Here is a 23,733-nt window from a genome sequence, read left to right on the forward strand (position 1 = left end):
GAACAGTGGCAAATACTTAACAACCCTCATATCCTAAATTAATATACTACTGAAGTGGTGCTTATTAAGAGCCTCCTGATAAATTTCTTCCTTGTTGAAAATTTCCACCGAATACAAGGGCTTTTGAAAGTTCATGGATGGTCTTCCAACATGGAAAATCATTAGAGGAAAGAGAAAGGACTTTTTCATCTATCTCTGGACATTTTGGGGTTCAAAAAGTTTAGGAGAAGGAGGAGATTTGGTATTGTTCTGAGTCAATTTGCTCTGGGTGAGGAAATGACGAGAAGGAAACTATTCCTCCATCTCGGGAACCATGTGGTGTTTCAAGATAAGGCGAGCACTTGCTAATTCAAGCCCACAAGCAGGAAACGTGATACATCCATTTCCTCTCAGCCAAACAACACAGTTCCCTGGCAGCACAAAAACATTGCTTCTACAGCTAAATCTCAAACGTTCAGAAAACCTTGGCTCCTCTGTGGACATACCATTCTATATTTGTTACTTGGATGTTATGGATAGAAACAGCACTTACTCTCCAATCACATGGCCACCAAAATTTTGGGGTAAGGATTTTCTTTCTCTTTTTTCTTTTCTGGAATATTATTGAAGTAGACACTGAGATTTGCTAGTGAGTGCCTTAAAAACATATCTAGATACTTTCAAGCCTCATGTTGGAAGCAAAAAGTAAATAATAGGTTTGGTATTTCTTGGCAGTGCAAAAGATTGATTTCCAAATGTTTCTTTGACAAAGTTTTATCATGTTTTTAAGCTAATCAAGACAGCAGGAACTGCCAGGCCAGAATCGATCGTTTGACAAAGTTCATTACTGAAGTCAGTTGAAAGGGAGTCTATTGACTTCAGTATGTTTCAGCTCAGGCAGACTTTCTCAACTGTTTAATGAATGTACCTACACAGAAGGCATGATCTGTTTCATCTTCTGATGAAAAAACGATAGCAAAAACTAAAGGTGTTGCAACCTTCGGAATAGACTCTTACTCCCCCAGAATGAAAAATTATTTGTAATTTGTTGTGGCGTCTCACAATCTGATTTTCCTTACCTTTTCCTCAATGTATATTTTTATTATAATCTTTTAACACAGTTTTCCTTCACCCAAACCCAGGAATGGGTAATTAACAGAAAGATATATAGTGTGAGATGGAAGTATATGTTACACTGAAATTCATTCAATGTGATTGGATTCAGTGACTTGATCCTGAAGGGCTCTGTGCAATAGTGGTGGAGAACCTTTCCCTCCAAAAAGCTTCATTGCTTGGTATGTTTAGCAGTAACGTGTACTAGCATGTAGCACTAAACTGAATAATGTGATCTGGTTTTCTCTATTTTATTATTCATATTAAGCAATGAACCCTCCAAGAATTTGTGCACTATCTAAAACTGAAAAATACTAAACATTAGCAAAATGGGACTATTGTTGCACGGAAGTGTCCTAGGAAAAGAGTTACAAATAACTATACAAGAAAAGATTTAAAGAAGTTCCTTCATTCTCTTAGCATAAGACACAAGAGTCTGTTGAATGCCAGGCACTCACTTCCTGCAGTGACACATATATTTTCCTATTGGGACACTATGAGCAATTCGCTTCATTTTCTTGTCTTGAGCTAAAAAGTAGGATTATGATATTGTCCATCTTTCATAAATACTTACAGATTAACTGGGGAAAAAATACTGGTATTACTGTTTCAGAGTCCCTTGCTGTCTGGTGGCTGTCTGCTGGACTCTGAAAAATAACTATCATTTTTGTAGACTGAAAATACACATAATTTCAGATGGCTTTTTTAGAACAAAAAATTAAGTGCTTTCATCAACATGCACTGTAAGAAGCCTTGTGTAAAAGGTATTGCAGTAACAACTGCAGATTTGCTTTTATTCTAAGGTAAACTATTGCTTAATTGTCATGGAAACTTGCATAGCAAATGGCAAAGTTACGTGAAACTCTAAGGATTCATTATCTGTAATAAACTGTGGTCAAGGTATTCTCCATCTTCATGAAGAGTCAAACAAAATAAGGTAAGGAGTTAACATTTAAATTCCACAGCATACTGCATGCAACTGGCTCTGCTGGTACTGTTGTTACTCTGTCATTTCATTTATGGTATTCCTCCAGGTGCTCATTGGCCTGGTCCTTCAGTATAAAGAGCTACATTTCACAGCACAGAGCAGGGGACACATGAGCTCTCTTGTTGCTGAAAGGGCCAGCATCTTTCCACCAGTGTTGCTCATCCAGCTTGCCAAAAACTGATCCTGTGCCCAGCCCTATCACCTCCCTCTTTCTTATGCTCTGATGATTCCCAGAGATTGTGGTGTTGTGGTGCTTACATGGTCCTGAGGTGGGAAAATGCCTCTTAGATTTCTCCTGCTTTTCTGATAGTCTTTTAGAATAGTAAATAGCACTCTATATAACACCATATAGTCTGTGTCAGAAGACAATGACTGACACATAATTGTGAGAACTTCACTTAAATGATAAAAGTGAATTTTCTGAGGTCATCTGAGTTACCTTACCTGAGGTAAAAACTGCACAAACCAGATATAAATACAGTGGAGTTCTTTATTAAATGACAATGTAGTATTTGAAATTGATTTTTCAGGATATGGTTACAGTCTGTTTCACTGTTTTTCTAAGCAACCCACCATGTAGTACTGAGTCTGAATACATGAGCTTCCATAGATTAGGACAAAGTGTAAACCTCAGCATGTGTGTAAAGGTTTGTTGAGAGGACTAACTTTGTGAGAAAAAAATACTATAGAAAATGTATAGCAACCATTCATAATGATACTTAATCTTGCAATTTTATAAACCATCTATTGTCCAACATCTGGTTCTATGATCTGGAAAACACACTGGCATCCTGTTTTCTAAAGCTGTACAGTTTCCAACTGTAGCTTCACACAATAGCTTCTTAAAAGTGCCTCTAAGAATTTTAAACAATGAACAAACAAAACTGTCTGCAGCTTATTTATGTATGAGCACATATAAATCTTTTTACAACTGCTCCAAGCTAGTGGAACAAAGCTTTGTTCATGAACAAAGCCGTATAGGTAAAAAACAAGATATGCAGACAACTTGATATAAGCCATCCTGTGTGAATAGTCTAAACCATCTCTCTTTATTCATGCAAAACCTGCAACAAATAACAGTAACAAAAAAAACCAGTACTTTTTTTTGCAGGCTCAGTGTAGACTCAGTTATAGCCTAAGGGGTTGATAACATGATTAGATGCAAGTTTTGCAGGACTTTTTCTTTTGAATTTCTTCATTCTGCAGTGTTTTTGAAACACTAAATTATACATCAGAGTAAACAGAAGTAGCAAAACAGTAGTTTTGTTGGCCTAAAATAAATTCTTGGGGAAAAAAAAAGTAAAAAAAACCCTACTGGTTTAAGTTCATGAGTTTCATGTTAGACCTCCTGGCTTTGTCAGCAAATATCCTCTGTCTAATATGTCATGAGCACAAAATAGGCATTCAAGTTCTCACTTTGACAGAGCTGTTTCCTCCTACAAATGCTGCAGTCTTAGTAGTGATACATTTCTGCTTCAGAACAGTTGTCTGAGCTGCTGCAAAAGCAGATCATCTCTTTCTGGTGCCAGCTTCTTGGAAGCCATGCAGTGAAAATCCATAGTATGGTATTTTGGCAGAGGTAAGAAGAAAAACACTGTGTCAGCCTCTGCTGAACTTCAGAAATGTTGGTACCACATAGTTCTGTAGATAGAGAATCTGGATTATTTTTTTGTTGGCAATTTCAAAGGGAAGTGTGGCAATAGCTGAGAAATTCAGAGTTTGGTACCCATCCATCAGCTACTAACCTAATTTTTACTGCTTTAATATAGTCTTTATTGAGTTCATTTTGATTTGTTAGTCAACAGTGGAAGAAAAGATGTTTCCATTTTAACCAGGAGTGCATTTCTTGTAATTCCTTAAAAGCATTTTCTGTTGCACACAATTAAATACAATAAATGGCTTTGAGACAATTCCTTTCTCCAGTGCAGATAGTAACATACTTTCAGATTAGGAAACTAAATTTAAATAGTACATTTGATCAATATGACAGCAGGAGAGAGAAAAAATGTAAGCAGATATGAATCACCATGAACTTATATCTCATGGTTATGCTTCAGGCTAGTTTTACTCAAGTATCTATTTAAAAATGTAACATTATAAATTTATACCTTAAAAACTTTTTTTTTTCTTGTCCAGTGTATGGAAATAAGATCATAAATCAGCTGTGTTCCAGCACTTTAAGACTGTGAACTGCCTGGCACTGTTCTTTAAGCATTATCACTTCACTTCAGGAACTACAAGTACACTCGTGGTTTTAATTATAATCTAAAAATTGGCTTTGTCTCTCCACTGGTCTTCTCATTAAAATGTGCTTGCTTGTTTGAAAGAAGTCAGACTATAGGCTCTGCTAGAAAACATTGTCATTAGGGTTGGGCATATTCTAATGTCTGACACTGGGTCATAGCATTATACTACTGGTGTAGCAGAAACAGTGATCAAGGAGTTCATGTCATCTTTTATACCAACTGAAATACTATTTGTGAAGGGCACCACTGAAACAAACAGCGATATAGCTGTCAAACACAAGAAAGTCCAACCTAAGCAGCCATGGGGCCTGGTTTCTCTTCTGGGATCCTTCATGAGTGGTAGTTGTGACAGAGTGACAGAGAGCAACAGCAGCAAGTCCAGTCCAGCTCTTTGCAAGTGAGAAGAATTTGGCTGTGTGACCAGGTTAAACCTGTTGGCTTTCACTCTGCTGGATGTGTCAGCACATTTCCAGCATACCCCCTAAGTACTCTCTCCTCGTTCCCTTTGCTGCCCTCCACACACTTTGTACCCCTCCAGCTTAGCCTTAGCATCATCAGAGGTAGTTGCTCCAAACATCAACCAGGAGTTGCTCCAAATGCCCTGTTGAATATGTCAATACACAAAGGCTAAAATCTGGAGCCAACCACTTGCCAGCTGTGGCAGTGGTAGCTCCAAACAGACCATTCTTGTCCTATTTGATGGCTGGAAAAGACCAGCATAAACCAGAGAACCCTAGAGTACCTTTATCCTGGTGTACTGGGCATTGCCAATAGGCCAGTGGAGGTCAGTAAGATGAAGATGCAATTCCCTTGCTGGCAGGTAGGAGGGAGTGAAGACATAGTAGAGGCACTTATAAATGCTTTACACCAGTGGAAACTTTTTGCTTATAAGACACAACCCTTGGAGTTACAGTAGAACAAAGTAGGAGGGAGACTTGACAAAATCAGAGCTTTGGATTCAGGTGCAGTATCAACCCCAAGGATGTGCTTCCTGAATTGCTATTTTTCTTCTTCCCTTCCGTTCCATTTTCTCCCCTTTACAATTTCACCCTTGTGTGCATATTCTTCCCAGTATTTTAATTAGTGGTCATCAGCCAAAACAAAGCAAAGTGATTGGAGACAGGCTGTTAACTGCACCAACTGGAATTTTACTTGCAGTTGGTCTCTTTTTTTATCACTTCTCTGTTTTGTAAAACCACAGTGATTTTAAAAGTTCAGTACTTAGCAGCTTATCACACATTATAAGGAGTTCATAGCAAAAGGATTAAATGTCTTTGAAGGAGATATATTTTATTTCTGCAGAGTCTTTGAGTTAGATCACTGATCCCTGCAAAAGTTTTAAATAGCATGTGAAGAAGTGAGTGCTTGCTTTTGAAAGCACTGTGCAGGAGGCAGACAAATTCAGACTTCCTTACTGTAGAGGACAATAAATGAAAACTGTGTTCCAGTGATAAATAACTTCATAAATTTTGGATGTCTTTAACCTTATTACCTTATTGTATTTAATCAAAACAATAGACAAAATTACCCCTTAAGAATAAATATGAAAAGCAAGACAAACTCATCAATGCATAGTGAGTGAGAGGGAAAGGAGCAGGATGATCCTGCAGATGTCATCAGAGGAAAGGATGATATGCATTGATTTGGTGAAATCAAACCAAAAGAACAAACTTGAAAGAATATATCTGAGTTCTTTGGCCAAGGGGCTGTAGAAATACCTCCACCATGACAAAGAGGTCCAGAAATACATAAAAATGAAGTCTTCACACTGAAATCCTGTCTGGCACAAACTGACTGTGTCTACAGCAACATTTCTGCTCAGACTTCCAGGTTACCTTACCAAGCATTGCCTTAACAAGTCTGTCTACTCAACACATAAATTTTAGAGACTACCTTCTTGCTCATCAGGGATACTGAGCTGTCATGGTCCGTGCCATGTCCATGACACTGAGCCATCACTTAGGACTTTACATCAAAGCCACTCAGGGCTTTACCTCATTATGTGTGATATTAAAGGACTCAAATAATTGAGCAGACTTCTGTCCGTATCATGACAGAGTTAAAATGAAACTGAATCATATGAGAACAAAAACTCCTTCCAGCTCCCCACCTACCTTTTTTAGTAACATAAATGTCTCATGATTCCAGGTTTGTTATTGTAGATTTTCTAGACCCTTGGTGGTTCTTTATTGCATACCTAACATCCCATCTTCTGACTAATATTTTCTCCCTTAATTATTGAAGCTGGAGACCTAAAAAAACCCAAAAGTAGTACATCTCTGAAACTATATTTCCATAGACATACCCTTAAGATCTCTAATAACAAAGAGCAACTTGTCTTTCAATCCCATTTCACAGCCAAGTCTATCTATTGATTGTAGAAAAGGAGCTTGTTTTGACTAATAAGTAATATGAAGGCCCCCTGTTTTGTTTTAGTCTATGTCAGTGGCACATGAATTTGGAAAATCCAGTATAAAAGTAGTGAAACACATGAAATAATGAACAGAAGGAGGAATGCAGTTCCTAGTTCAATCAGAAAGCTCTCAAAATGCATAGCATGCAATGTCTAGGAAAACTGGTAGAAAAAATAGCCTTAGAGAACTTTCCCAGAAAGTTCTTAGCCCAGAAAATAATGATCAGATAGAGTAATTAGAGTTTTGTTCCTTTAAAAAATGTGTGGAACTGCCTGCACTAGAAATTTCTGGTCATGTAAATGGTGTGACTGCTCAATATAAGTTATAGTGCAGAAAGAGGAAGAGTATGATTACACTTCTTTTTGACAATCTGGTATGGGCAGACCATGTCCTCAGAGCTGCAGATTTCCCCAGTTCCATGGACTAACTCATCTGCAAACATGCCTGGCTTAGTGGCTGTGTAGCTATGTGGAATGAAGGTAATGGTGACATGCAGCCTCCTCCATCTCCTCCTACAAGAAACCTGCCAACAATGCACAATTTTTTTTTATCAACTTCAAAGTGCATTCTAACTCCTGAAGTAGGTATCCTAACATGGAGTAAAAGACATGGATCCTTCCCAAATTCTGTGAGAAACTAGAATTGTTTTATTTTCCTGTGGTCATCTAGAACTTTGAGTAGGCTGGATCCCACAAAAGACATTTGTGGAAATAAGCACACTGTAAGGCAGATTTTTAGTTTGGTGCCTAGAAAATAAGACATGAAGGACAAGTTCTTTCCTCCAAAATTCAGGGTCATTTTTGAAAAATAGATGAAACTTCTTTGTGATGCTCTGTAGGATTGTGAAAAAAAGGATGATGAGTAAAATGTGACACAGAATCAGACAGAAAGTCGACTCTGGTTTGGCAAATGTTTCCTGTAAACGCACTGCTGTTTTTTTCAAGTACATTTATCTGATGAGCAGATGTGCAACACAGATATAAAATATGATAAAATACTTTGAAAGACAATTAGGTGCTTACAGTAACATTACATCCTTGAAATGTTTCCCTTCTTATCATCAGTCTTAAATCTAGTGTACCCACAAGTTCTCCATCCTACTCCTCAGTGATATGTTACAAGATGCTGCAAATCTAACAGTAAAGCTGTATTTCCAAATTACTTAAACAAAGTTTTCACTTGAATAAGTAATACTTTTCATATTGATGAAGAATTATTGCAATGTATCTGCATGATGAATGTGCAGAAATCAGGACTTTGCAGCTCAGTGGAGTTTTTAGGACAGGGACCAGTCTTTGTTTTGTCTGTCACAAAATTCCCCTCAGTGGGACCCTGGGCAGAGCTTGAGAACAGTACACAGACAGAAATAGATAGCAGCAACACCAGGAAAATTCAATCTCAGTTATGCAATGTGCAATACATGCTTTGTTTTGTTTTGTTTTGTTTTGTTCTTTACATTGTTTGAAGAGAACTTCAGGCTTGTAAATCTCCACAGGCCCAGCATCATCAGAGTAAATTCTGCAGCATGGCTTCTGGAGCAACAGAAATTGGACTCATCCATGACAACTTCTTCCCCACTCCCTTCCCCCCTTAAGATGAGACACTGATCCACATGAAAATCCTCTGACAAAGATGTAGAAATTATCTCATAACTAAATCACTTCTCAAGTGTTATTCTCATATTTTCGTAATAACCATGATAGAGGTCCTCAGCCAGAGGATGGCTGAGGCAAGGGAGGCTCACACATATCAGCTTTCCTCAGCTTGAACCTCTTAAGATCTCCACAAGTGAGAAGGATGTTGTCCTATCTACCAGATCAAGGTCACCAAAAGATCTTCCTATTTCCAGCTCCCCTGACCACAATGTGAGCTAACTTGGGATGTATCACAAGGCAGCAGAAGAGCAGCCTGGGCTAGTGACTCAAACAGGACACAGTTTTCATGTGAACAGTGTTAATATTGAGAGGAATGGCAACAAGGTTGTGGGTTTAAATTAAGATAAAAGCATGTGGTAGTGAGGCACCAGCAATGACAGCAACTTTGTTTGAATGTCAGTATTTCAGAGACAACAGCAGTGAATCTGTAACACTCAGGGTCCCTGGCTCCTCCTAGGAAGTCCTCCCAAAATATTCTTATTCCAAATGAGAAATAAACCTATGACTTTTGATGTAATTGAAAAGGGAGGCACTGCCCATCTTCCCCGTCTCAGCTTCAGGATATAACGCATCTCTGTTCCCCTCAGCTGTGTTTGAGAAAGGCTGATTTGTATGCAGCTTCTCAGTTGCATTTCTTATGCACGTGGCAGCACTGCTTGCTGGAGCAGCTGTGTCTTTGGGTGTCATTGTCCTTCCAGTATTGCTACAGAGAGCCTGAAGAGCTAGGCAAGAGATGCTGTGCTGCAACTTCTACTTACGGTGGTGCCATACTATTGTAGGACCCAAGCACTTCCTCTGTTTCACTGGGGACAGGAGGCAAGGTCACACGTCACATCTAAACATACTTTTCCCATGCTGATTTCTCCAGAACAGAGACAGAATTGTGTCTTAACCTTATGTTGTTTATTTTCCAGGTAACTCTTGGAGGTACCATTTTGGATCCACTACTAAACTTCTATTGATGTGTATATACGCTACATAAAAACATATTTTCAATCATTAAAAAAGGATAATTTTAAAATTATCATATTAAAATGATAATTAATCGTATACTCTCTTCTCAAGGGTCAGAATAACCAAGAAATGCCAGATTTAATATGATTGTCCTTATTTTGCTATCAGCTAAGTGAAAGATTTGACAAGCACGTGAAAGTTATCACTTTCATTACAGAAGCAAACAGGATGATATCAATATTAAGACCTTGCATTTAGGAAGCTAGTATGTAAATTCATTGAACTATCCTATGTACAGGTCTGTCAAAGAGATGAAAGTAGATTTTAATTAGTTACCTTTTTTTTTTCTTTGCTCTTATTCTGGCAAGCTAAGAGTATACATGTAGTTGGATGAAAACAGCTGACTATGCCATGAAGATAAGAGATCAGTCTTATCCTTGCAAGCTGTCTATTCAGAGCACCATTTCTTCCTTGTGTATAAATTATTCTTTTAAAGTGAGTCTGTCATCCTCAGGCTGTGTTTTGTTGCCTTCTAATTACAGTGTCTCTCTTTCTTTCCCTGCACCTCCATATAGCCATTGATTTATCAAATGCTTAACCACCTTTGACAGGAAGAAGACATAGTTAAAGTAGTAGAAAGAAGCAGCAAAAAAATTCTTCAGAGTATTATTTAAATATTAATCTAGCACACAGTGCATACACATTTGGGCAATTACATCTACTGTACTGAATTAGCATGTGGCACTTCTTGATGTCATATGAAATACCCAAAACATCATGCTTTATTTTTCCACCAAAACCAGAAATGCTATCTTTAGGGAATGAAGTATATTTCTTCTTTCAAGGACTACACTAGTGAATGTATTGGCATGTGAACTTGTCAGCATCAGCAATCACATAATAAAAGGACATAAGTGCTGTGCTATCTCCCCAAGAAAATCCCAAAAGCTGCATGATCAACTGCTAGAGCCTCGCAGGATTCACACTGAGATTATTTATTTGGCACATTGTGAGTAAAATGATTCTTCCTCAGCTCTTCTTGTAGGACCTATTGAATTAAAACATTCTGTATTTATACACAATTTCCTGTTTCACCTTTTTAATTCATTTCACCAAGTGTCAAAAATCTTTGTGAAACAAATGTGTAGCTGTGAGTAGTGAAATCTCCCTTTAACAGGTTAGTCTAAGATAGAATGAGATGCCCACAAGCACAAAAGAAAATCACAAAGTAACAAGAAGAGGATAGATTTAAAATAGACATTAGGAGGAAATTCTTTACTGAGACACTGGCACAGGTTCCCCAGGGAAGCTGTGGCTGCCCCCTCCCTGGAAGTGTTCAAGGCCAGGTTGGATGGGGCTTTGAGCAACCTGGTCTGGTGGGAGGGGTCCCACTATGCCAGGGGTTAGAACTGGGTGACCTTTAAGTTTCCTTTCAACATAAACCATTCTATGATTCTATGAGTCTCAAAATGTTTGCTCTTACACCTGTTTCCCAAGAAAGATAAATGTAGCAGTTTTTACTACATGTAGCCCAGGTATTACTACAGTGAAAAAATAAGAAAACCTGATTTAAGTACAGATCCGTATTCCTGCTCCTTGAACACTTGTTTATTGGATATTTTTATCAGTATTCAGCAAAGTTCATACACAGCTCCTCTTCCTTCCATTCTTCAACTTATAAATTTCTGATTTTCACCTGAACAAGGCCCTAGTTTTGGCAAGCACTGAAAATAATAAGGCTATAAATCGAATGCTAAATACTGTTTTCATTTGTGGCTATTATTGAACAAGCAATGCATGTTAGACCTCTCAGCAGAATATTCTGCTGTAGTATTTCAAAGGCAATACATTTCTGAGTGAGAAGAGACTTAAACTTACTGGTTTGGGCCCCAGTAGATTCCTTCAGCTCCTGCCAATGCACTATGTTGTACATACCTGATTTATTAATTTTGTCTGTGTTAGTAAACGATATACATTTAAAATGGAGACTAAGAAGGATGGAACTGGGAAAGGTAGATTGCTTCTCTCATGGGAAGCAGCTGAGCAGGCAGTGAAGGGAGAGGGTGAGAGATTACACAGCTAAGGGCAAGGAACAGAAACAAGGTCCTGCTTCTCTGGTGTTGGAAAGAAACTCCTGAGACCCAAAAGCAAATTTTCAGAGGTTGCAGCACTTCTGCAAAACACTGCATTGAGAACAATGGTTTGTAGGATGTACTGGGCAAGGTGAAATGTGTTTTTTATTTCAAGTATACCTAGTATCTTAAGGCACTCAGAGTACCTTATCACACTAAGTTTTCTTTTTTTAACTATTCTGCTTCACATTCCAATAAGACTTGCACTTTCATTGTAAACACTTCTTGGCCTTTTGTGGGTTCTCACAGTAAGGACAAGCTCCACAGAAAGCTGTCTGGGTCACCAGACAGCTCTTTTCAGACCACAGGCAGCAGCATTGCTGTGTTGTGACTTAGAATGATTTCAGCATACTCCTTACCCTCCAGCCATACCTGGAGTTATTTAAGACACGTGTAGATGTGGTGGTTAGGAATATTATTTAGGGGTGTACTTAGTCGAGTTAGATTAATGGTTGGACTCAATGAACTTAAAGGTCTTTCCCAAACAGAATGATTCTGTGATTCTGCCTTCCATGAAAACCTTGTGCTTTGTCTTATATGTAGCATACTTACTTTGGTATTTCCTCCTTAATTTTATAAATTTTAGGAAATCCTTAATTTTTGAGATTTCACTCTAGTCACTCATGCTCTGTTCATATAGGAAATTGTTTTATTCTAGACTCAATAAAAGAATCCACCAACCAAGTTATAATGATAAATCTCTATTGCACTGGTGCGAATTGTCATTTACTGTTTGATTTAGCTTCATGCAGAGGCTTTGTGGCTTAGGCCTGTGCTCTGGTTTTGAGAGGCTGGGAAGATTGCCTTGCCAGAGGATTGTTTGCTGCACATGCTGAAAAGATCAAAATTGTATTACAGTCTTCCTAATGCATAACGACTCATAATGAAACCACATGGTAACAAAGTTCCTATCTCTGTCTGCATAAAGGAATCTTTGCTTTGTTTTATACAGTTATTCCAAAGGCATTAAACATGCTGGCATCTCTATCTTAGATGTTTCCTTCTGATTAATACAATTACTCTTTATTTATCATTCCAGTAAAAATCAACTGCCAGTAACATCGAGGTGAAACATGATTAACTCTGAGCTGCTTTATGGGATATTTAGATGGCATATTCCACTCTTCTGGCTTTTTATCACAATGAATTATGGTATTATAAAACAAAGCAATTGTACTGTGATGCATGGAGATCATTCTGGACATCACTGTGGATGGTGAGAAAAAACTTAGCTTCACTCTCCTACAGATAATTGCACAAACTCAAAAAGCTTTACAGGCTTTGCTACACTAAGCCTCTGAACACTTTTGCTGTGCCTCAATCTACCTTACTTTCAAAGCTTTTGAAAAATGATAATCCTAGCTGCTTATACAATTGAGTTTTTCTGTCTTTTTAGGTATATTCATTTCTCTGTAATCTTTCGTTGGAATATTTCTTCTTAGCTTTTTATGACACGTATTTCATCAGAATTAAGGTGCTTTATGCATTTGCTTATATTTTCAGCATAAATTTCCAGCAGAGGGCAATCTTGTTCCTAGGTAGGTGACTCATTTGCAAAGTTAGCTCTCTAATACACAGCTATCCCCTCTACATTCCAAACGAAGGATTAATCCAAGGGTACAGACCACACTCCTTTTTAGCTTGTCATTTATTTCATAATTTTTTAGATTCTTCCAGAGTCTATTTTCTTATTTGATTGAAGGAAGTCTTTGTACAAAATAAAATTAGTATGGACACTGAGCTGTCATCTGTTCTAACTTCTTTTTCAATACAGGATTAACTGTATTACAACAACTTTTGGCTGATACTGGGTTTTAAAATCTTTAACAGGGCTAGATGGACCACCTACCTGAGCTGTGTATTCTAGTTCTTACCTTTCCTCACAGCTTGAAACTTATTTTTAAATTACCTTTACTCTCTTTTAGGTCATAGAATCACAGAATTAGAGGTTGGGAGGGACCTTGAATGATCATCGAGTCCAACACTCCTGCCAGGGCAGACTCATTTGTTGTATCTGCAGTGGACATAAAACTAGCTGTTTCATTATTAGGTGAAGTTGGCAAATTACCCTCTGTTACTGCACAAGCCAAATAAAAAATCCCTCTAGCAAGCTGTGTTTGAAGGCAGAGAACTGACACTTCTGAGAGCCTCGCTGTCTTACTAATTTTGTTTATTAGTTCTTATGCCCTGCACAGTCTGCTTTTCTTTAACCTTTTTTTTTTTTCCCACACAGATTCTGGCATTTTCAAGGTGCCACCATCCTTTGCTGTTTGTTTTCCTAAGGTTGCAACTACCTGAGCTACCTTGTGCTGTAACCCATCACTCTCACTCTTTCCACAAGAGTCTTGTGTGACCTTCCTTGAACTTTTCCCATGACTACGGCCACAGCTGGTTGATATTACACAGCAACTGATTCACTCACCCAACTGAATCATGGACTGCCTACAAATGACTAATCAGAAGCTGTTTTGCTAATACAATTAGCAAGTTAGTGACAAAGATTGGGGAAATAGTGATGTTGACACTTATCAGACACAAAGAAATTTCTTTTTTAAACTCAGCATGACAACAGCAGCCCAGGAGTTGGCTAGTGATACCATCCCCACCTTCAAACTAATTTTCCAGGGGTTGGCAGAACTGGCATAAAGTTTCAAGTAATTCAGACCACTTCAAACCTTTTGTGGTGGGAAAAAGCAGTGGCTTTCTGGGCCCAGGATATTCTTCTTTTCCAAATTTTCTGCCTGGGAAATGTGAGGAGCTGCAGCCAGTCCAGATTAGAGATCCAGATTAGAGATTATATTTGCTACAGCTGTAGGAAGGTGCTATGAGTTTGTTGAAACGTTAGTGGACACTGGCACCTCCTGTCTGGTTTTGCATAAACGAGGCTTAGTTATGAACTAACTTGATGGCTCACCTGAACCTCTGCTGAAACTTGAGTCACTGAAACTTCTATAAAACAGCATCTGAACCATGCCTACTAGTCTGGCTACTAGGTTTGTCATTTGGAAGTGCAATTCATGATTTAATACACTTGCCGGTGTTCAGTGCTAAACTGTGAGAAGTTTAGCTATGAATTCTCATGCTGGTTTGCATGTGTTTTTATATTGAGCTTTCATTTGGGGAAAAAAAATATATACAGTAAGGCTGAGATGGATTTCTCCATGTCCAAGACCAGACTCACTCCAGCTGTCAAGGCTTTCCAGCCCTGAGGCAAGGCAATGGGCCTGTGTGCAAGTGTGTGTGCATATATGGGGAGGAAAGCTCAGAAAAGTTTTGAGTCACTGGCATATGACGTAGAAGAAAGAGAGTTCAAAAATGTTAGAAGGAAATCATTAAAATTGGAATCAATTTAGAATTCTAAAATTTTGATTGAAAATATAAAAATAGCTCCTTTCCACTGCATCTTCTGATACTTCTCATTGCTAACACAGCTGAGACAAATAAGCTTGTGTACTGCATGTAAGCTTGCTGAAGCTGATAGGGAATAAACTTTGTATATCAGGTGTGCAGTTTTGGGTAGGTGGAAGAAAAGAGAAATAGGAAGTTTACTTTCAGTTGCTGAAGTACATGTACAGAATCTTGTTCTAATATAATAGGAGCAAAAGATCTCTATAGCAAGCTGAGTCCGAATGCTGAACAAGACCATTCTTGGCTGACAATCTACTTTACCAATTTTAATAGCTTTAGAATGAAACTACTTAATTGTTATTTAATAAAGCAGTAAGAAATAAATAAAACACTCAGAATAATTTGTAACATTTGAAAATCACCCACTAGAACTCAAATCAAATATGTATGTATTATCTCGCCCTATGGGTATATTCTGCCTCCTTGTGTTTAGGAATACCATTGATAGAACATATGCTTGGACAGGTATCTGCCTCCTTATTATCTTTATAACCTACTATTGGCAAAAAAAGGAGTTCAAAATCAAGCCATGTGTGCACACCGTAACTACAACATGCTTTTTCATTTCTCTTTCCTGTGCATTCAATATTTGTTTCCCTTTTCCTCTGCCCTGCCTTGGGTCTTGCTATGAGATGTTCTCAATTGAAGCTGCTATTTATATGATTTTGAGAGGAACTGCTACTCCTTCATATGTTTAGCAAGCTGAAAAGTTTACAAACTTATATGTTTGTGAGTGTGAATTCAAAAGGGTGCCTTGTTATCTGACTTGGCCCATATACATGAAAGGAAAATCCAACCCTCACAGATCTAAGAGATTAACCTGAGTGTGTCTGCAAGGATCCTGCTAAATTCCACGATAGAGGCAGGAACATGCATCACAGAAAGCAAATTTGTTTTATGAAGATTTTGGTTGATTCAGGGACTGCAAGTCTAGGCAGGGAGTATGTTGCTAATTTTTTATGTGGTATACCCCAATGGAAGAGAGAAGGAGAAGAACATAGTCCACCTATCAGAAGATTTACAGATTGGTATCAGCTCCCTTTGGCTGGCCTTGCTACTGATGCCCAGGCTAGATGGGAAGAAGCTCTTCCAGGGCCAGAAGTAGGAAAAGCACCTTGTCAGCCAATCTATCATCCTTACTAATGGTGTCCATATTTCTCCCGTGCGTGTTTCATAGAGTGTTTAAGACTTGCTACAGGCTATAACTTGGTAGGATATACTTCAACACTTCATCTATACAGTTCATGGAAAGTTATGAAAGCCTTCAAGAAAGCTGAAGTGACAAAGGAAGAGCTTTGCATATCAGAGGCGATAACCTCCTGTACAAACCTGTAGCACTGCATTTACTTAGCACTGCCCATAGAGATGAGAGAGGAGGCAACAGACAGACTGCAGAAGGAATTATCCTATCTGGACAGATTTGGGGCTGACAGACATGTTCTGGCCTGGCATTCAGATCCACGTGTAACATACAAAAGTCATGGGTTTTACTGTGCGTTCTGAGCCTCTTTGCATGGACACACCATAGATAACAAAGGTAATGTTGCTAAGATATTCAGTTGCTCTGCTTCCTTTGTGGCTTTGTACATCAAAGTCTGTCCTTAATTGCTGGAAAAAACCTTCTTCTTTCCCCTCACCTGGTGTTAGAGGTGAGAGTGGAGAAAATTCACTGAGGTGGGGCACCAAATCCTTTCGGTTATGGCATACTCAAATAAAGCAGACAGTGTGAGCAGCCTGAGAAGCATACAGATCAAAAGGTGTTTAGAAGACCAGCATCTGGGGAAGTATTATTATTGACAGCATCCATACATTATCCCCAGTTTTTAGCATTTCTTTCCTTAAAAGCAGAGGACAGAATAACATCCACAGCCCTCAGAAAACTGTAAAATACTATAATGACTCCTTGGGATACACTTCATGCAAGTACTGCTCTGACTCTGTTGAAAGGCCAGTTCTGCCCTGGCACTGCCCATATCAAGGAAGACAAAAGATATGCTGTGAAAGTCAACTGTTCCCCTAAAAATCCAGGTGCAGTAAATCTCACTCAACTTTTTATCTTTTTCTCTGTTTGGCAGTATTTTCTCCAATGTACCTCATGGCTGTCATCACCAGACATTCTAAAGAGAAAATCAATGGGCATGGATTTACAATTCTTCAGCCTAAGTTTTTAGAACTGAATTACATTTCAGTGAAATTCATCCTCTGCAGGGAGTGAAAAAAAAAGCAAGTTAAGCCTATTAGTATGGACAACAGTTCCCAATGAAGTCAGAGAGAATATGCCAATAGAAAGAATAAAGTATCTGTAACCAATGAGTCTAGTGATATTTCTATAACAAGAACCAAAGGATTAACTGTAGGTCCAAATGGAAATGAGAGCATTTGAGCTACTATACAGCAACTGCAATAGTCAGTGTAAACCCAGCTGAGTTCCCCAAGGAAATAATTTAACCATCTGTTTTTACATTCATATGTAGAGGTAGAAAAATAAAAGAATCAAAGTAGATAAAGAAAATGAAGACATTATCCAAAGGGATAATTGCTTATGCTCTACCTCCAGCACAGGGGAACACCACATGGGAAGGACAGAAGAGCTGCACTCAATCCTTTTGTCGATTCCCTCATTTGTTTTAAACAGTGTGAAATACTGATTTGATTGCATGGGTGGTGAAAATTATGGCTAAGGGGATGCAGGGACAAATCCTCACCACAGTGCATGGCAACCCCAGAGCCAGGTTCACCCAGGTGGCTTGCTATACTTCTGCTTACACTCAAACCTCACAGAGATCCCTTTTGCCTCCTCCTTGCTGCAGCTGAGCCCAAAGAGGAGCAGAGATTACAAGTGGCAGCACAGAGCCCTGAGAAACCCCTTGGCAGTCTCCAAGTATAAACCAACCAGCATTCCAACTGAGATGCAAAAGAAATCAGCCTAAAAAAAAGATTATTTCTTGCTCCACTTTCCCAAAGCCAGGCAGGGACAGCAGCAGGGTACTCATAGTGCAGCTTTAGAGCATGAGAAGTGCTTTCTTTAGGACAACCCCTGGGATTTACTCAACTGGAGGTGACTGAACCCTGACTCTCCCTTCCTACCTGTGGCAATATGAGTAGGAACTTTAGTACAGAGTGTACTAAATCCTTTAAAATAGTATAACAGGCTATTTCTGACCAAAAGTGGCATAAAGCCTGCTGTTTCTCCATAGATGCTTTATAAACAGAAGAATCATGATGAGTTGCCAGAAGGCTGCTGATGGTTATGCTAATGGTTATCTCTGACCATAATTACTTAGGATGTAGTAATTTTCATTAATTACTATGAGGATTTAAAGTATCTTCTACTCAGCAGTAAAAGGCTAGGCTCTGTTTTCATGTCACAATAAATACAAGGCTTACGCCATTAAAAACATGGCAGAAACTACATCACTGTTGTAATGGGTGAGTTTGTGAGTACACATACATTGAATATAAATGTCTATAAATAGAATGAGAAGTCTGCATAAATCCACACCTCACATTGCCCACAGAAGTAAAAGCTTGGCAGTTTTGTAACACTTTGATGCTGGTGGGGGGGCTGATTCTAGGAGAGGCTAAAAACTCCCTTGCATTGGTACAGAAACCGGTATTAAATGCAAACTACTTGCTGGATGGCACTGAATTAAGCAAATTAAAGAAAAAACACCATAGACTGAGAGCAAGCTGAACCACTACAAAACTACGGTTTGTGTTGTAAGGTTGTGTACATACAAAGATCTTATGGTTTGCTCGTCTTCTAAAGAGGCCGCCATCCTCCATTTCTGGTAAGAAAATCCCTCCGAGTTAAGGAAATAACTTTGCTGTGTGTTTTTGTTATATTTCAGAGCAGATAACAATAGCCTTCACAGTGTCCATGGTGGTGGGACTGGTGATTGGAGGGATCATCTGGGCGTTGTTCACTTGCTTGTCCCGTCGCAGAGCTAGCGCCCACATTACCCAGGGGAGTTCCTCAGCCTTCACCCGCCGCTCCAGACCCCCGTCCCATGGCCACGCTACCAGCAGGACTGGATTTTACCGCAACAGCAGTTGTGAACGTCGGAGCAACCTCAGCCTGGCCAGCCTCACCTTCCAGCGCCAAGCCTCCCTGGAGCAAGCCAACTCTTTCCCCAGAAAGTCAAGCTTCCGTGCGTCTACCTTCCACCCTTTCCTGCAGTGTCCTCCCCTCCCTGTGGAGACGAACAGTCAGCTGATTACCCTCACTCCCACAAACACCACCACGACCCTGGCGGCAAGCACCCCCAACACCTTGAGTCGACCCGAATTCCACTGGTCCAACAACAGCCTCCGCATCTGCCACTCGACACAAACACCCCCTCCCGCCTACGAAACCATCATAAAAGCCTTCCCTGACTCTTGAGCTACGTCCCTGCTGCAAACACACGTGTGCTTTTGGGGAGGAACTATTGCCAACAATTTTCAGTGCGTGAGGGACATCTCTGAGAAGTCTCAGGCTGACGCTGAGGAGGGGACATTACGTTGCCTAGAGGTGGAGAGTGGTGGTTTCTTAGGCCACAAAACCCCACTGTCCAAGGGACCATTTGTCCTTGCATTGCTGGCTCTCATTTACTGCTCTGCCTTAAGCTTGCATGCTTGTAGCGTCGTAGCCTTAACTGTAACCACTGCATCTTTGCTTTAGAGGAAGGAAAATGCTGCCACATAAAAACTAGACCATTTCTTGAAGAAACAAGCCATGTAAGGAATTACAGATATACACATTTATGCAAATTTCACTATTTCATTATTTTGTTTAGTATTTTAAAGTAAAACAGGTTTTTTATACATTTTGCCAAGTATATTAAATTTTCAGAGAACACGTCCCATTACCTTCTTTTTAAACTACAGAACAGTTCTGTCTCAGGAACATTAAATGCAGACCTTGTGGAGGAATTAATGTCACAGTCCTGGTTGAGGTCACAGTCATCCTGTTCTGTAGACTGTATAGGATCTTAAAAGCCTCCATGTTAAGGCTGCTTGTATAAAATTCCCCACAGTGTGGGAAAAATGTTAAAATATATGAAGATTCATGCAGAGAGAAGTTCTGAAAAGCATACTAAATGCATGGTAACAATTATAAAAACGCTTCTGTCTGCAGGCAGCAGGACAAGTAGTCACATTTTAATACCCAATAAGGCTGCATGGGTGCAGATTTCTTCATGTTCCATTTTCCTACTTCTGGTTATCAAGATAAGCAGGGTGAATGGCAAGTATTTTTGTAATTAAGTTTCCTGTTTCACTTTGGGATTACTCATTTCCTTGTTTCAAAATGTATTTCTCAGATTGTACCAATGTTTAATACTTCCTGGCAAATTATTCACTGAAATCTTGTCTTTCACTAAAGAGACCTATTGCTGAATACTGGGATTGTATAATTAGCTCTTGTATGAAGATAAGGATGGAATATTTAGTTCAGGGTTAACACATATTCATGGCTGTAATATATGTACCATGTCAAGGTAATTCCTGGCTAATTGCAGTGATGTGAAAGAAGTCCAGGATTTGGAAATAATAGCACAGACAAATGGGGCCTGATTTAAGCCTTATTGTATCAGATTCCTGCTAAATATTTCATGTTCAAATAAGGGTAAAGAACCTCCACAAGTAGGGGTGCAATCCTATTCCTCACTTGCAAATGAGCCTGTTGTTCGTAAAAGGTCTGGTCAACTACCAGCTGCCAGACTCCTAATGCTGAGAGGGCTGATCCTGTGCTTCTGTAGAAAGAATAAGGCCTCACCTGTCTTCTGGCAGGGACAAATATTCAGCAGGTTTTTAGAGCAGATGAAATGATTAATATCTTACTTGCCAGGCCTTTGGAAGCTGGCAGCATGCATGTCTTTGCCAGTCTCAGCATCCCTCAGGAAGCATGGGTGTTTGTCTCTGAACTGCAATCTTTCAGCCCAATATCACTCCATTTGCAACTATTTCTACAAACATTGAGCATACAGGTGTTGCTTACTGTAAACCACAAGTATTCCTTATTCCAAAGGCAAATTACTTTGCATGTATTTACTGACTGACTTTCATTGTTTTATTTTAGCGTGCAACATTATCCCTTCTGGAGGCATATATGTCATTGCTAGAAGAGCAGCCTTTTACAAAGTTTACAGAGTGCTTCACTGCAGATACCACAGATTCTAGCACACTGAGGATTGCTAATAAGACTGCATAACTGCCTTTGGCTGGTTATAGGCTATGGACTTAAAACAATAGTCCTCTGGAGAAGGAAAGTTGTTTTATTTCATTCATTAATAATATTTCTTTTTTTCATTTAGAACCTTATTGGGTCTGGTGAACTTCGTTGCATGTGCAAGTGTGTTCGCAGTGCCTTAGTTCTAGAATAAGTGATGCCACCTATTTTAATGTGCCTGCAAACAGCAGAATTCAAGCCTGCTTCCTTTGCTTATTGAGTGTAGCAGGCTGTTTGAAGACCCAACTTGGCCTACAGTGTGTACCCAGCTGGCAAAGACTCCATGTTCCTTGAAAGTGAAATTGCTTTTGATGAGTAAATTTTTACTCCTGGATTGTAAATACACATTACATTACAGTAGAACTTTCAATAGCATATTATTACTTGTATTATACTGTATTTAGTAAGCAATGTAGAAAGGGAAGCTTAAATGTACTGTAATTTTTACTTCCTGAAATCTGCACCAGATATCAAAACATTTTTTTTATGACCCCCAGATTAGGGAGACTGAAAACACAAATCGTTTGGTGCATAACCAGTATGTCTGTCAGAACCTAACTACTGGTTTAATCAGTGTCTGAATTAATGTTTTTCAAGCACTCTGGAAGTTTCAGAGTGTGAAATGAAATTAGATGTTATAATCTTGAGCTCATGTCTATAAAAATATTTTAGAGGGAAGTGTATCATCTTTAATTATGCAAACTGATATAGTTGGAAGTGTAAATGAGGGCTTGGTCTTTCTGCTTCTGTGGGGAGATGGTCCATAGCTGAAGACACTGTATGAGATCAGCATCAGAATTTGCCATGTGAGGACATCTTCCGAAGCTTAAAAATGAGGATGTCTCTAACAAATAATACAGGTTACAGATTTTTAAATCCACTGCCTTCCAAGTACTTGGACTTCAATACACAAAACGTTTGCCAAATACTTGCTTTAAGCACATGGGCAGTCACTGTGAGGTTCATGCTTAAATGGACTCATGCACCTTGTATTGCATTAGGACCAAAGCACATTGCACAGGATCAACCCTCAAAATGAACTGCAGGATTCAAGAATCAGTGAGTGTTTGATATGCAAAAGATTCTACTTGCTCATTGCAGCGGTCATTTCTAGCCTTTTATTACAATTTAAAATACTGGAAAGAAGATATGAATTACAAAATATATATTCCTGCAGATTTCAAGATTTCAAAGTACTCACAAGTGATTACTTAAGCTTTAAAATAATCTTGCATTTAACACACTTTCACAGTGAGAAGCACTGACTAAAGGGTGTCCCCAGAATCACATAGGGACTGATAGGCAGACCCTTGAGGAACTTCCAGATATCTTGACATCTTGTGTTGAAGTGAGTGGAGCTACTTCCCCCCATTGTAATGAGAAACACTATTTTATTATTGTCCTTGTCACCAAACCAATTGCTCCAGTTCTTGTTGCACAGAGAAGATAAAACTTGACAGCTCTCTGTCTGAGAATAGCAATTTTCCAACATATTTACAAAAACGGTTTGTGCTGTATTCCTTGACCTTTTCCTACTGAAAAACTGCTGATTACCTCTTCAGACAGCTACTGATTATCATACTGTAACACACCAAACATGCACTATCCTTGCCAAATCCAATTTTTAAAGTTCACTTGCAATTTACCATGAAGTTTTTGAGTCATCTTGACGTCCATTCTTAAGTATAAACTATAAACTAAATTTACCGGAAATATCCTCTTAGAGGTGAAATGACACATGCCAGATCCCTGATCTATAGGCACTTGATAAAATTATGTGATTTCTATGATGCAGTACAGCTTCTGGGAAAAAAAAATGAAGAAAGAAAACACTAATTGGAAATTTACTTCTGCCAAGTCCAGAGCAGTGTAAGGAAAAACAGTGCTGATATAACTTCACAAAGCAGAGAGCAGAATTCTAGAAATCAGCTTTGAAAATGTTTTAAAACTCAAGTGAAATACCTGTATCTTCATTTGGGTGTCTTAATAAAAGTGAATTTTTAAAGGTGTTGAGTGTTTGGAATTTCTGTACGACTTTGTGAGGAATTATTTATTTACCTTTTTGAGTGCCAAAAAGAAGGACGAGACCCTAATCTTTTTTTTCAGTGGGATATTAATAGTGACTATAATTGACTGAGTATTTTCATAGAATCATAGGATCATCTGGGTTGGAAGGGACCTCAGAGATCATCAAGTCCAACCCTTGATCCACTACCGCTGCAGTTCCCAGACCATGGCACTGAGTGCCACATCCAGTCTCTTTTTAAATATCTCCAGGGACGAAGAATCCACCACTTCCCTGGGCAGCCCATTCCAATGTCTGATCACCCTCTCGGTAAACAAATTCTTTCTAATGTCCAACCTAAACCTCCCCTGGCACAACTTGAGACCGTGCCCTCTTGTCTTGCTGAGAGTTGCCTGGGGAAAGAGACCAACCCCCCCCTGGCTACACCCTCCTTTCAGGGAGTTGTAGAGAGTGATGAGGTCTCCCCTGAGCCTCCTCTTTTTCACTAAGCTGGACCAGAGACTTTTGAGAAAACTACTGAAGCAGTCGACAGGTGAGCTACAGCTGCCAACAGCTCTTTCTGAAGCACAGAGGGCAAAAAAGAAGCAGCTTTACTGGCTTGATTTTC

At 39.1% G+C, this 23,733-nt stretch overlaps 1 protein-coding gene across 1 annotated transcript; it reads left to right on the forward strand.

The window, feature by feature from the left end:
* The first annotated feature begins 382 nt into the window (after positions 1 to 382).
* On the forward strand, positions 383 to 23,108 carry MYCT1 (MYC target 1). The gene is made up of 2 exons (XM_071740593.1): positions 383 to 563; positions 18,741 to 23,108. Exons 1-2 carry the CDS (start codon positions 512 to 514, stop codon positions 19,271 to 19,273), a joined length of 585 nt encoding a protein of 194 aa, XP_071596694.1. The 5' UTR covers positions 383 to 511; the 3' UTR covers positions 19,274 to 23,108.
* Positions 23,109 to 23,733: the final 625 nt, after the last annotated feature.

Source organism: Heliangelus exortis, chromosome 3 (assembly GCF_036169615.1).
Source record: "Heliangelus exortis chromosome 3, bHelExo1.hap1, whole genome shotgun sequence".
In the NCBI taxonomy this organism is placed as follows: Eukaryota; Metazoa; Chordata; class Aves; order Apodiformes; family Trochilidae; genus Heliangelus; species Heliangelus exortis.